The sequence below is a fragment of the Ambystoma mexicanum genome, chromosome 14, assembly GCF_040938575.1.
Source record: "Ambystoma mexicanum isolate Mex_15411 chromosome 14, UKY_AmexF1_1, whole genome shotgun sequence".
Taxonomy (NCBI): Eukaryota; Metazoa; Chordata; class Amphibia; order Caudata; family Ambystomatidae; genus Ambystoma; species Ambystoma mexicanum.
The window spans coordinates 38938566-38954131 of record NC_090940.1 but is presented as its reverse complement, the minus strand read 5'-3'; the positions used below and the strand labels follow the sequence as shown (position 1 = coordinate 38954131).

Genomic DNA, 15566 nt, shown 5'->3' with positions numbered 1-15566 from the left:
TCATTCATTAATGCATTGTTTGACAATATCATTATCATTTGTACCAAGTATCCATTGTTGTCACGATGCCCGCTCCCGGGGAGCCGGCTCAGGCCCTGCGTCCCCGAAAGCGGACATCAAGTCCCCGGGGAAGGTCCCAGCAACCCCTTATAGGGGCCCTTTGGACAGCGTCCTGGCGCCTATGGCGCCAGGCTCATAGAAAACGTCAGTCCTGGCGCCATAGGCGCCAGGCTCATTATGAAAGTGTTTGGGTGCACTTACCTGATGCAGACAATGCTGCAGAACCCCGGCCTCCTTGAGGCCTGAAAGGAACTACTATACCTGTGGGACTCATTTACCACCCGGGCGTGGTCGGGGAAGGATACATACCTGATTGGAGGAAGGACACATTCTAGGAACTTCTTCCAAGGCTATTTAAACCACACCCGATCAGCCACACGTGCTTCGAGTTGTTCTGCATCTAGCAGCTGGACGCTCACCGTGTCTGCTCCTGCATCTTGACTTCTGCCACACCTGTCAGCATCCTGAATCACCTGCAAAGGAAGGGAACAAGAGAACAGAAGAAGGAAAAGGCCTCACCTGCTAAATCTGCATCCCAGAGACATTTCGCCGACAATCCTGAAAAGAAAGACATTTATTTTTAAACGCACATCGCATTGATCGCTGCAGCGCCGCATTCTACTCACCTTTACAGGGCGCCTCCATGTTCAGCAGCGACCATCCGGATTCGCAGTCGGGCCCCCGCGCCTAGGGAGAAAAAGACAAGAACAAAGGTGAGAGAAAGAAGGGAAAAGGGAAGCTAAAACTCCATGTCAAGACTTAACTGTTGGGTCATTCCCTTTTCATTTCGGGTCCGCGCCGCATCCAGGCATTTTCGGACCCCGGCCCCTAAGGGGAAAAAGACATCAGCGTTAATGAGTGAATGAAAAGACATTACCAAAACACTCATTAAAGACTTACCTGATTTCCACAAGGATTTCACCGCTCACCTCGGGTCGGTGCCTGTTCCCCGGCATTCCGTACCCCGGCCCCTATGGGGAAAAAGACACTAGCATTATAACATTAATGCATGGACACAAGGGGAACCACTTATAGAAAAAACTTACCTGGAAGCCAAGCAAGTTTGGTTCTCACCCATCCGAAAATCCAGTGAGGTAACTGGATACCAACGCGTCCCTGCATCAGAAGCAGGATGGAGAGCTCGTCCTTCCAGACCCTAAGGTGAGACACGGGGAAGCACAGAAGGGTTTTGAGGAGGGTGAGAGGGGTAAGTGGGAGGCTGATTGCATTACCCCGCAGACAGTTAACCCCCTATTCTCACCTACAGAAGGATACTTCTGCGAGTCAGACAAGTCAGATCGGGGGCCCGGTCCAGTCCGTCTTCCGAACCCTGCGCATCACCTTAGACGAGGTCACAGCAGCGCGAACCAGGCCAGCGCCCCCGTGGGAGTCAGGTGAGCGTTACAGAACGCGAAGCCTTCCTACAAATTCCCACCCAGGTGCTATGGAAACTTCTGAGACTGATCAGTTGGCCCAATTACTGGGGGCATTACGGGCCGAAGTACATGCCGCTCGTCAAGAGACTAATGCCCTCAAGAGGGAATTAATAATATCAAAGGAAAGAACTGATGACCTGGCCAGACAGCTTTTGCAAGGTCAAGCTGGACAAACTCCTCTACCCTGTTCCGGAGGGAACCCCGCTCCTGTGGTTCCCAGGAACCCTGTGCAGATTAATCTACCTGGAAACATGCCGCTTGCCCTACCTGAATGCTTTGCTGGGGACCCCAAACGATTCGCTGTATTCATGATTCAGTGTCGTTTGCACTTCCTATGCAGTCCTGGGGCCTTCCCTAATGATCAGACCAAAGTAGCCTGGTCATATCTCAGCGGCTGCGCTGCCGATTGGTCAGTTCCACTGGTTACTCAAGATGACCCGATTCTCCTTGATTTTCAAGGATTTCAAGCAAGCATGGAAAGGTTATTTGCTCGACACTCTCAGGGGCAGGATCTGGATGACGAACTTCTATCCCTGCGACAGGGCAATCAGGACCGCCTATCCTATATTGCAACATTTAATAGACTAATTGTGGAAACGGGATGGCCAGAGGATAAAAGAGTCACGTTATTTTATCGAGGTCTACGCGGAGAACTTAAAGATGTCTTGGCCCAAGTTGTAAATCCGCCCCAAGAATGCACAGAATATATAGACTTAGTGGTCCAATTGGATCACAGACTTCAAAACAGAAAAACAGATCGGTCCAGGTTTGAGACCCGGGTGTTGGTCAAGACCCACGCTAACCCCAAGGGAGTTGATGTCTCTGAGCCTATGCAAATTGGAGGGGTTAAAGAACCCTCAACTCAAAAGGAATGTGAAAGGAGGCGGCAGTTAAAATTATGTCTTTATTGTGGGAACTCTGGACACTTTCTACGAGATTGCCCGGCAAAACCGCCCCGAAAAGCGGTAGGAGCTGCTGATAAAAACCATGAAGACTGTTTCGGGAAACGACTCAGCCCGACAAGCGTAGGGGTCCGCTTGCCGAGCTTGAAAACTAACTCTCAGACCTCGCATTTCATTGTGCCAATGGTTCTCGTAGATCCAGAAAAGCCTAAGCGGTTGCATGCAATAAAGGCATACATCGATAGTGGGGCTATTGGAAACTATGTGGATCGTGAATTGGCCTCTAGGATTAACCTCCCTCTCCGTCCTAAAACCAGCAGAGATGTCATCACCACAGTCGATGGAACAGAAATTGCCTCTGGACCGGTAACACATTCCACTACTGGGGTGACTCTTATTGGTCATGGAGGCCATCGGGAGACAGTTGAGTTTGATGTAATCAAGGCTCCACAGTTTCAGGTTATTCTTGGAATTCCTTGGTTAGAGACACATAATCCTCAAATTGATTGGCGAGCTAAGAGAATAACCTTCCCGGATTGTAAACAAACTTGCTACCCAGAAAACCGGAAGATTAATCTAGCATCTGTAACCTCTGCCTCCATGCAATTACCTCCGGAATACCAGGACTTTCAGGACGTCTTCCAAAAGGAACAGGCCAACACGTTACCTCCTCACCGATCGTACGATTGCCAAATCGATCTGGTGCCCGGTGGACAACCCCCTTGTAGCAGGATTTATGCCCTTACCGAACCTGAGAACCTGCATTTGAGACAATATTTGGATCAATACCTCGCCAATGGTTTTATTCGACCGTCAAAGTCCCCGGCATCCTCGGCTTTGTTCTTCGTGCCTAAAAAAGAAGGCGACCTTAGAACTTGTATCGATTACCGCGCATTGAACCAGATAACGGTTAAAAACCGTTATCCTCTGCCTCTGATTCCTGAACTCCTTGACCAGGTGAAGGACGCTTGCATATACAGCAAGTTAGATCTCCGGGGGGCATATCATCTGGTGAGAGTAAAAGAAGGCGACGAATGGAAAACAGCCTTCCGTACAAAATATGGATTATTCGAATACCAGGTAATGCCTTTCGGGTTGTGCAATGCGCCTGCTGCCTTCCAATTCTTCATGAATGATGTCCTTCGGGAACTCATCGATGTTTGTGTTGTCGTCTATATCGATGACATTCTAGTGTACTCCTCTTCGGAATCTGATCACAGAAAACACGTTAGGGCAGTTCTGGAAAAACTGCGCCAACACAAACTATTTGCTAAACTGGAGAAATGTGTTTTCCATACCACAGAAGTTGAGTTTCTCGGTTTCATCCTGACAGCCAAAGGAGTCCGAATGGACTCAAGAAAAGTGGATGCCATCCTCAAATGGCCATCACCTAGCTCTGTAAAAGGGGTTCAAAGCATGCTCGGCTTTGCCAATTTCTATCGCAGGTTTATCCCGGAATTTTCACGCACAGTACAACCCATTACTGCGCTCTTGAGGAAAAATAAACGTTTTGAATGGTCTGAAGAAGCCGAGCAGGCCTTCCAGGATTTAAAAGCTTAGTTTACCTCCGCACCTATATTGAAACACCCACGTCCAGATCTCCCGTATGTCGTCGAAACGGACGCATCCAGCCTAGCCATGGGAGCAGTTCTGTCTCAAAGAGATCCTGAAACCAACCAACTGCATCCCGTAGCATTTTGGTCCAGAAAATTCTCGGCACCAGAGATTAATTACGCAATCACTGACAAAGAACTGTTAGCCATAAAGTCCGATTTTAAAGCGTGGCGGCATTACCTGCTTGGCGCTCGACATACCATCACGGTGATCACTGATCACCGGAATTTACAGTATTTGAAAACCGCCAAGGCTCAGTCATCACGGCAGCTCCGATGGGCTTTGTTTTTCGCTGAATTTGATTTCGTGATTACCTATCGACCTGGCTGCAAGAACGGCAAAGCAGACGCCTTATCCCGAATTGGAATGGGAGAATCTGATACAAACTCAGAACCAGTACCAATAATTCCCGAACAGAGAATTCTAGGCATGACTTCATTACAGACGCTTGAAGACATTCAAGTCAGAGTGAAACAACTCCTGGACCCTACAGTCCTACAGGATTGGATACAAAAGGGATCAGACTTTACCATAGATAGTGGTTTACCTTATTACCAAGGACGCTTATTCCTGCCGCACAAGGATTTACACAAACTAGTTATTTCAGGTTATCATGATACATTAATAGAGAGACACCCCGGTATTGCCAAGACAATGGAAAAGGTGAAACGACAATTCTGGTGGCCCTCTTGGCGAAAAGATGTTAAATCTTTTGTGATGTCCTGTGGTGTTTGCGCACAAAATAAAGGTCAAAAGAAAAGACCAGCCGGTCTCCTTCAACCTCTAGACATACCGCCAGCACCCTGGCACACCCTATCAATGGATTTTATTACGGACTTGCCTCCTTGTTCGGGATACAATACCATTCTGGTAATTGTGGATTTGTTTTCCAAAATGGCCCACTTCATTCCTTTGAAAGGTTTACCTTCAGCTTCTGTCCTAGCCAAAGAATTCCTCGAAAATATTGTTTGGCTACATGGATTCCCATCTATACTAATCTCTGACCGGGGAAACCAATTCATTTCCAACTTCTGGCGCAAATGTTGTCAAATGGCACAAATCGACGTAAGATTATCGACCAGTCACCACCCTCAGACGGATGGTCAGACCGAGAGGACAAATCAGACCCTTGAGCAGTACTTACGGTGTATGTTACAGCAATCTGAAAGCAACTGGAAAGACATTCTTTGGATAGCCGAATACGCATATAATTCGGTACACTCTGGAACTGCCCATAGTCCTTTTTATACCTTGTTTGGACTTCACCCTCGAACCTCGACTCACCTCAGAACCCCGGAGTGCCCGCAGTAGAACATCTGCATTCTACCATTACCCGAGCCTTCAAAGAGGCAACCACGCAATTGCAACAAGCCAAGAGAAAATACAAGGAGAATGCTGACCTACATCGGAGTGAAGCACCTCCGTATCAGATTGGGGATCAAGTGTGGTTAGCTACCAGACATTTACCGCTCAAAGGGCCTCGAACTTTTAACCCAAAATATCTGGGACCTTATTCTATTACGGCAATAATTAACCCAGTAGCGGTTAAACTTGATTTACCAGCTAATATGCGAATTCACCCTGTTTTTCATGTGTCACTTCTGAAACCAGTGGTCCCCGGAACCTGACTACTCAAACCTCCAGAACCTATTCAAATAGATGGGGAACCCGAATTCGAAGTGAAGAACATTTTAGATTCAAAAATGTTTAGGTCAAAGCTTTTCTACCTAATTGATTGGAAGGGGTACGGACCTCAGGAGAGGTCGTGGGAACCCAGTGACCATGTGCATGCACCTCGATTAGTCAGGAAATTCCACCGACTCTTCCCAAACAAACCAAACCCCCGGAGGGAACAACCTTGGGAGGGGCCTTGGGGGGGGGGGGGGGGGGGGAGTGCTGTCACGATGCCCGCTCCCGGGGAGCCGGCTCAGGCCCTGCGTCCCCGAAAGCAGACATCAAGTCCCCGGGGAAGGTCCCAGCAACCCCTTATAGGGGCCCTTTGGACAGCGTCCTGGCGCCTATGGCGCCAGGCTCATACAAAACGTCAGTCCTGGCGCCATAGGCGCCAGGCTCATTATGAAAGTGTTTGGGTGCACTTACCTGATGCAGACAATGCTGCAGAACCCCGGCCTCCTTGAGGCCTGGAAGGAACTACTTTACCTGTGGGACTCATTTACCACCCGGGCGTGGTCGGGGAAGGATACATACCTGATTGGAGGAAGGACACATTCTAGGAACTTCTTCCAAGGCTATTTAAACCACACCCTATCAGCCACACGTGCTTCGCGTTGTTCTGCAACTAGCAGCTGGACGCTCACCGTGTCTGCTCCTGCATCTTGACTTCTGCCACACCTGCCAGCATCCTGAATCACCTGCAAAAGAAGGGAACAAGAGAACAGAAGAAGGAAAAGGCCTCACCTGCTAAATCTGCATCCCAGAGACATTTCGCCGACAATCCTGAAAAGGAAGACATTTATTTTTAAACGCACATCGCATCGATCGCTGCAGCGCCGCATTCTACTCACCTTTACAGGGCGCCTCCATGTTCAGCAGCGCCATCCGGATTCGCAGTCGCGCCCCCGCGCCTAGGGAGAAAAAGACAAGAACAAAGGTGAGAGAAAGAAGGGAAAAGGGAAGCTAAAACTCCATGTCAAGACTTACCTGTTGGGTCATTCCCTTTTCATTTCGGGTCCGCACCGCATCCAGGCATTTTCGGACCCCGGCCCCTAAGGGGAAAAAGACATCAGCGTTAATGAGTGAATGAAAAGACATTACCAAAACACTCATTAAAGACTTACCTGATTTCCACAAGGATTTCACCGCTCACCTCGGGTCGGTGCCTGTTCCCCGGCATTCCGTACCCCGGCCCCTATGGGGAAAAAGACACTAGCATTAGAACATTAATGCATGGACACAAGGGGAACCACTTATAGAAAAAACTTACCTGGAAGCCAAGCAAGTTTGGTTCTCACCCATCCGAAAATCCAGTGACGTAACTGCATACCAACGCGCCCCTGCATCAGAAGCAGGATGGAGAGCTCGTCCTTCCAGACCCTAAGGTGAGACACGGGGAAGCACAGAAGGGTTTTGAAGAGGGTGAGAGGGGTAAGTGGGAGGCTGATTGCATTACCCCACAGACAGTTAACCCCCTATTCTCACCTACAGAAGGATACTTCTGCGAGTCAGACAAGTCAGATCTGGGGCCCGGTCCAGTCCGTCTTCCGAACCCTGCGCATCACCTTAGACGAGGTCACAGCAGCGCGAACCAGGCCAGCGCCCCCGTGGAAGTCAGGTGAGCGTTACAATTGTGGCCATCCTTCAGCCGGGTTCACACTCGTCAGTTTACAATTCTCAATTCGCAGGCATCCCTCTGTCGGTTCACATTTGCCACAGTTCGCAAAACAAACTCTCGTGTGTCAAAGACTTTCGAGTGTACGAAGGGTTTTACTCAACCCTCGTAGGACCACTTTGACACTTTAAAGTGCCCTCTCCTCAGGCCTCTTGATTTTTGTAGCTTCACCACAAACATAACCCCAAAAAGGCTTCAGTCAGAGTCCTTCGAATGAGTGCCCCACAACGCCTGAACCACTCTGTTTCTGAACCTTTTCCATGGGCAGAGAGCTGACAGTAAAGGGCTCACAAACTAAAGGGCTCAAGAACTGAATATGCCAGGACTCCTGAGTTAACAAGTAAACAAGTTGTTTCACCGCAGCAGTGCAGACAAGAACTTTCGTTAGGGAACTCTCACAGACTCTTAAGGGATTCATTGGTGAAAAAGGTGAAGAGCTGAGAGGTGCAGCAAACTGAAGCATCAGTTATCAAGAAGATAAAGACATTGAATGATACTTCAGTTCTATTAAAGAAAGCCTATCTGATCAGCAAGCGTAGGCTGCAGGTATTAATCTGTCAAGGGAGACAAAGATAAGGTAAGAGTGAGAAAGGGGCAATTTGGAAGTAATACTTTTGCTTCTGTTGCGATTGCTTTCTAGGTCTTCACAGCAATTTGTGAATCCAAGTATACCCAGTCTAGAAAGGAGACAGGAGCGGAGGGTGTAGTGAAGATCTGCGTTTGTTATTTTTTCCAATTCCCCTTTCCCCTTGGGTTTGCCAGTTGATAGCATATCCTGTACTGCTGTGCCCAGCTACCCTCGGGTTTGGTGCGCATTATAAGTGAATAAAACAAACAATAGTTTTCTTTTAAGCAGGATTGTTAGGCTGGCAGGCTTGGGGGGTCTGGTGGGCTATCGTCACTCCGACAGGAATTCGCAGCTGACTAGGCCTGACAGCCCTTGAATTTATTCTCCAGGACATCCACTCTGCTTCTCAAATCCGAGACCAAAGCCTGCACCTCACCTCTCAACGCGCAGATCTCCTGCAATATGCCCTTGATGTCCTCCTTCATGGACATGGGTCTGAATAGTAGCCCCCTTTTCCAGGCCTAGTCATCTCCCACACCCTCCATTGCCACTTTGTCGATATTGCGGCAATGCATGAATGCCCTCGAGCGACTTCCCAGCTAGCGTCGGCTTTTGTAGGTTACCTTGGGTAGACCCAATGCAGACTGCCTGCACGCTCTTCCGTTGTTGCTTTTTGCTTTGCACAGGGGACCTGCAAACTCCCCCCTCCCCTCCACACAGTACCACAAGCTTCCCAGGGGGCTACAATGGATGTGGGCTGGATTCCTCTAGGCCTCAGGCCTCTCCGTACCAGCGCTCCCCTGCCGATTCCCTGGACTGCCACACACTATTATCAGTAGTCCTTGCCCTCTGCAGGTGGTCTCCCTCAAAATCCGGCGGATCTCTCATGCCACCAACACTGCACCCTACGTGCCCACTGAGCCTGAGGCACCATCCCAGTGCGGGCCGTGTGACGCTGCCTTAAGCCCCTTCAGAAGTGGGGCAGAGTCAGCCATGCCACCAGATCTCCAAACACACTGGCCCCCTCCATAGCTCCAGGCCCGATGATGGGACAGCAGGGGGTGCGGATCCCTTTCTCCACACCAGCTGTCAAAACCAGTAGGTCCACAGAAATCACAGCACGGGCTCCATCCAGGCCACAGAGGCAGGCGGGGACAAATGACCACCCCGGGCTCCCAAGGATGCCTCTTACAAGCGATCCCAGGGAATCCACAGACCAGTTTCCAGGTCCTCCACCAACCTCATATGGCTGTGGGCCGACCACAAAGCACCAAGACCTATGCACTGGCATTGTAATTCTCCAAGCACTGCTCCAGCACTGTGCAGCTGCGCTGCATCCCACTGCCAAATCCACCCAGGCCGAGACAGCTACCCAGGGCGCCGATCCTTCCCACTGCAGTATATCCCAGACACTACTTCAGCCTTTATTAAGGAGTCATTAAATTCTCTCCAGGTTCACAATCCTTTTCATGCAAAGTACCCACAATATGCGCAGTTTGTTACCCTGCCGGGCCTCAAACAGGGATGAGTGTGGACAGAACTCTTCTTCTACACACCCATGCTGGTCCATGCCCCCTGGTGGTCTTCAGCACAGCTCTTTTTTACAGATGTGCTTTCAGGATCCAAACACCCACAGACTTGACCCGTGGACCAATGACAACCCACACTACCAAAAAGAAGAACCAATATCCTTCTTTGGAGCGAGCCGATTATCCAGAAGTGCAGCATCGGAGGAGATGACACCAGGAGGATGGAGGAAAATGGCAAATCAGATTCCGACCATCCGCAGTAAAATCAGAGGCAGCCCACTAGCAGAAGATGGTCTTCTGAAGAGAACAGTGGCAATCAAGGATGGTCCAAGCAAGCAGGAGAGGTGGGGTATTTGGTTTCAAATTCTCTTCTGGGTGACAAAAGCTTCCATCACTAAGGCAGTAAAATGGTAAGACAGTAGTAAAACAGCCCTGAGGTGGTCCCGGCACGGAAGTCCCAGTCCAGTCAACGATTGGGGAAGACGAGAATGAAGACGACAGCCCCGGAAAGACATGCAGCAGCCAAAAATTAGAACCAGACCTTGAAACCGAGACAAGACTAGCTAGTGAGGCCAAACCTAGTCTAAAACCTTTTATAAAATAAAATCAGCAAAAGCTTACTGGCTCAGAGTTCAACAGCACTCTGAAAATGTCAACAAAACTGGGGGCAGGCTCAAGGGATCACCTAGATATACCTATACAGCCCCCCTACACACACACACACTGGGATGCTCGCACAAAGACTCTAGCAGCTAGCCAATGAGGTTGGCCACCCAAACAAATTATAATAATCAAAAAAGGAAATCGCTGAACACACAGGACAGACCACATAGTATGTTGGTTGGCTTGTCTATAGCCAGGGGCTAGTCAAAAACACTACAACAGGTGCATGTCTGGGCTCAGAGTGAGTTAAGGTGTGAACAAGGGCCATGTCAAGCATGCAATTTTGGTTTGCTTCTACCAAGGACAGCTTCTAAAACAAAAAGGGCCCAGAGCATGGCTTACCAAAAACATTTGCACCCCTAATGACTACCAAAATGGTGCATTGGACTACTACTAATGCTGCAAATCGGCTTGCACTCTTGGTGAAGCCAAAACTAAATTAGAGCTGTGACCAGCTTCCTTCCCAAAACCAATGCAGGGTGATAATCACCCCAGGGCAGAACTGGGCTGCTTAAAAAGCACCTGTGCTCCAAATGCCATCTGGGCTACCATGGGACCATATACTATGAAAGGTTGCAGTGGCAAGAGGGCTTCAGTGGAAGTCCCTCTACCCACAAAAATAGGTCAGCAGTCCAAGAAAATGCATCGAAAAATCTAAAGGTTGAGGGTCCTTAAAAAGAGACGAAAGAACCCCAAAAAGTAGAATTCTGCCCCAACACATGGGTAGCATAGTGCACCCTACATAAGAGTTATAGGCTGAAAACTAGTACCCATTTTCACAATGAAGAATGTCTCTTTACCCGCACATTGACTGTTTAGTGAGTTTCCGGTCCCTCCCCCAACCAAGTAATGGAGCAGACTTTCTTCCTCATGGAGCTACCTGTTCGACTCTCACACTCACAGACTCTGGTGTGCCTTACCTTCTGCACTCCTGCGTCTCTCCTTCACGTGCTCCTGAGCAGCACCCAGCACCTGCTGAGCCACCTCGAGGGCCGCAAGCTGTATGTCTGGCGATTCCCGAGTTAGGAGCAGTCGATGCAGCACACTCAGCAGCTCGATGGCCAAATCCTACCATGAGGCGACACAAATAAGAAGCTCAGTGAACGCAGCTTCAAAAACTCATATGTCATTATTACTGAGGACAAGTGGCCCCATCTACTCTGGACACTGCCACACAGTGCCAACACTCAAAGCCATCCCCCTATTTTTAAATCCCTAAAATCAGGCCAAATTCTGCAAACAGACAATAAGTGGTAACAAAAACACAGTTGTCTCCTACTGGATTATAATTATTCTTTTATAATAACCCGAGGGCCAGTTTGTAAGCGCGAGCCCGGGATTCGAAACTGTGTTGCTATGTGTTGTCTTGCTTCCAAGACAAACGCATTGCCCCTGAGCTATCCTCCCAGATGCCACATGCATTGCTCTGCAATGTCTTCAGAAAAGTGTAACTGGTCAAACGTGGCACACATGCTATGCTGTAAAGGGGCTTTTCAAGATAAAACAAAATACATGTATAATTCACCGTATTTACTAGTTATTAAGAAAGTATGGATAATGGGAAAAGGCACATTTTAAAATGGAAACTTATTTCACTTGCCTAAACGTTCTCCAATTGACGATGAGAAGAACAAATGACTTACCTTCGGTAATGTTCTTTCGGATAGATAGGTCTTTCATCCCCACCGATGCCTAATCTTTGAAATAGCCTCTGCAGGCATACAATGGATCAGAAACATTTTCATCAATACAAGGGGGCACAGAAGCGCCAGATTGGGCCTCAAGGTTACATATATGGAGCTGCCTTTTCCCACTATTACAGTTCCGTCAATTCCCCCCACCCCCTCACTCAGATGCAGAGGAACCTCCAGAGCTTACAAGCAATCCATCAGTCGGGATGATAGTTCAGCTCGATGAGGAATCTGAGGGAGTGTGGACTGATAAACCAGAAAAAAACATTATAAAAAGTTAAGGAATGTGTTTGTCTAATGGATACATTCCTCCCAGATTCCTCCTCTTTGGAAGACCCCCAAAGCAATATGGGAAAGGAGGGTGGCAGAGGCGACTTCCAGCACCTACAATAGAACCCTCTGAAGTATCGAACAAGTACATTTCTGGATTCATCTCCAGTCAACAAATCCAAGCAGTCATTCTGGCTAAATGTGTGCAATGAAGCCCATGTTGCAGCTCAGCAAATGTCCAGAGCAGGACCAACTCTAAAATGCAGATGTTGCAGGCAGAAACCTAGAAGAACGAGCCAGAAGACCCGTCCTCTCCTCTTGGTTAGGCGAATCCACGTAGACCTTCTACTTAGCTAAAACTCTGCCTACGCAAGCAACAGCAAAGCCCAGAAAGAGCTGTCATTTTTCCTGAACTCCTTTCTTCTGGAGACGTAAACGCTCAAGGCCCTCTTAGGGTCCAGTCCATGGAAATGCTCCTCGGTCTTGGAAGGATGAGGAGGAAAATGAGACACATGGACTTTTTGCTAGAGGATTCAGTCTCCACCATGGCCAAAAAGCGTTTTTCAAAATGAAAAAAAAGATACAACCCTCAAGATTACCTTCCGTCTAGAAAGGAACAAGCATGGGTGTTTGAGAGACCCTGGGGCTCAGTCACCTGCCTGGGTGAAGTGATAGCAACCAGAAAAATCAGAATGAGCAGCAGCACACAAAACCAGAATGTAAACGCTCAAAAGAAGATGAATTCAGTTTTTGTTTTTGAAAGCAAGTCCCATGCTCAAACAACAAATTGCCACAGTAGAAAAGCATTAGTCAAGGCCTTCAGAAACTGCGCAAAAGAGTTGGTGTGAGGAAGAAATAACCTTGTTTGTGCTATGCCACAGATTGGACATTTGGAACCAAGAAGTACGCCAAGACCAGATGCTTAAAGTTCAACAATTTCTTTTAGGTACTGCGTATAGATCTTGTCCAAAGAAATAAAATATAGGATGGCCTCCATCCACAAATGTCTCTTGCAACGGCTTTCCCTTTGTCAGGATGCGTGTCAGGCTTTAAAGTCTCAGCCGTCTCTGATCCAAAGTCTCAGAGGAGTTCTACTCCTTCTTCCAGTATATAGCAAACCATCCTTCTGTTGCTCTGGGCCTAGTTGCAGGCTTTTTGGGACCCCTTACCCCAAGACTAAACCAGTCCTTAATGCTCTGCAGAACCCTCGAGGGGTCTCTGAGATTGCGTTGGGATCAGCAAGGAGAGAGGCAAAAGGATCATTCTCTATTAGCCTTCCTTCCTGCCTCCTCTCTAAATTATCATTATGCTCCCTGATGCCCACTGGAAACTCTTCTTACTCGCCTGCTTCTGGATACTTGCCTCTCTTCTCAATATCCTAATAAAATCCTCATCTCTTCTCTCTAGTATCATCCTCAATCTTCCGACTTAAGCCTGCCCCCTCCTGACGAATTAGCACTGTCTCAGTACCATCTCCTTAGCCTGCTGCCACCACCTTCGACTCCACTCCGGGTCTTACTTTCTCCCTCCAGCCTTCTAAGGATACTCCTTAATTCAACTCCACTCCAGGTTTTATTTCCTCCCTCCTTCTGTCTGCTATTCGTCCTACCACTCCACTCCTGGTTTTAATTTCACTTGTTCTACTGTTCCTACTACTGCCTTCCCCTGCCCCCAGCTTTCCTCTTCTACCATCAATGAATTCCACTCCATGTTTTGCTTTCTCACTCTTTTCTTCCTTTCTCCCCCCTTTAAATCTCACCACTTTCATCTCTTTGGTAGAGATCACCTTCTGCTCTCCTGCTGCCACTTCTCCAGCTCCCCTCTGTAGCACACTCCTGTCTCCATTCTCTGAGGCACCTCCATTCTCCAGCATTCTTGCCTCTCCAGTTTAAGCCAAATAGGAGTTGCCTGCTCCTGTCAGCCACCATACTGGACTGGGCAGCCTGGCTTATATAGCAACATGTTTGCCCTCCTCCTGACTGGAATTAGGGCCCACAGTCTGCAGCTGTAAGCCTAGAGGGCTGGGCTGACCTTATAAGAACCCTGGTGGCCATTTTGAAACTATGCACATGGAGAAGCTGAACAAGCCTGTGTGAAGAATATCCTGATGCACGGCTGTTGGGAAGGCAAGTGTGTTATGGGGTCTCTAGGTTTCCCCAGAGTGTCCTTGTCCTTGAAGGGTTTTACTATGGCCGCCATGTGGTTGAAGGGGTAATTTAATTTCCCTGTGCGTTACAGGTCTTCTGGTAGGGAGAAAAGAGCATTGTGGGATATATCATCCATCTGAGGCTGATTTTCCTGCAACATTTTGAAGTTTGGAGCTTGTGAGAGGTTTTCCGGCGTCTTCCCCGTCTTAGGTGATAGGACTGGGTATTTTGCTATGGTTGCTCTCTCCCCAGCCCCTAATTCCACTTCCTGGATTCGGTCCTGTGTTCTTGGTTTCTGAGGGGCATTATGGGAAATGTATTTTTACATTACTGGTTTGTCTAAGCACCCAACTCCCAGTCCCAGAGTCTCCTGGCTCATGGTCACTAGACGAAGGTCCAGGCATGGGACTTTGTCACAGTGTCCTCTTGCGCACACACAGATAGCCACTAAGTAGGTCTTAGCTGTGCCAATCTCGAAGCCGGCACTGCCGCATAAGGGACCGGTTAAGGGTTCCAGGCACCTTTCCAATCACTAGGTGGAGAACCTGCTGGCAATCATTGATTTCGTAGCAGGGCTCCTGGCTTTTACGACGTCCAAAACCTCATTTGACAGATCCAGTCCTAGTACCTCATCCTCTGGTTACAGAAGAATGTTCTTTTTGCATTTTCCCACCATGCATTTCAATAGCACCCGAGCAGCTTTCTCTTGAACCCTTGCCTGACTTTTGAGGTAACTAAAGCCTTTGCATCTTTACGTATATGCTCAGCTCATTTATTCTGAGGTCCAACCAGAATGAAAGACGTGTCTGGGGTTGCTGTTGGTATTCTTGTTCAGAGGAGAATTGCCTAGAATTTCGTTGCTGGACTGTGCACTTTTGCATTTACAGCAAATGGCTACAAAAGGTGGCTAGCACCCTAAGTTGACTGCGCCACAAGGTTTATTGCCTGGCCTTGGGCCATACTGTTCTTTGGCCTTCTTTCTGTCCACTCTGGTCTGGAACTGCCACACATGGGAAGCACTTTCCCAGGAGTAGCTGCTGCTTTCCCAGGCAAAGAGGCAGTTTGTGTGTGAGCCCCTATGTGGGGGATGGGACTGTCTGGTCCCAAAACACATCCTAGAACCTGAATGTATGTTGAGGGGCAGATGTTGGTGGCAGTGGCTATCCGTGATTGGATAGCCACTGCCAGTTTGAATGGTGCACCTTACCATTGGTGGATTTGGGCGAGCCTCCAGTCCAAATCTTGGATTAAAGGAGGACCTCTGCGGTCATTCTTTAGATAGTTGGACTCAAGTCCTCTACAAATAAGAGCAGCCCATTGATAACACAAGGACGACC

General features: G+C 48.5%; 1 protein-coding gene across 6 annotated transcripts in view; it reads right to left on the bottom strand.

Moving 5' to 3' along the window:
• The window catches only part of HEATR5A (HEAT repeat containing 5A), a 704366-nt gene that overhangs the window by 104180 nt on the left and 584620 nt on the right, over nucleotides 1–15566 (bottom strand). For all 6 annotated transcript variants that reach the window (XM_069638471.1, XM_069638476.1, XM_069638475.1 and 3 more), the window contains one exon: nucleotides 11042–11189. In XM_069638471.1, the coding sequence (XP_069494572.1) occupies nucleotides 11042–11189 (148 nt within the window). The remainder of the gene's footprint in view (nucleotides 1–11041; nucleotides 11190–15566) is intronic.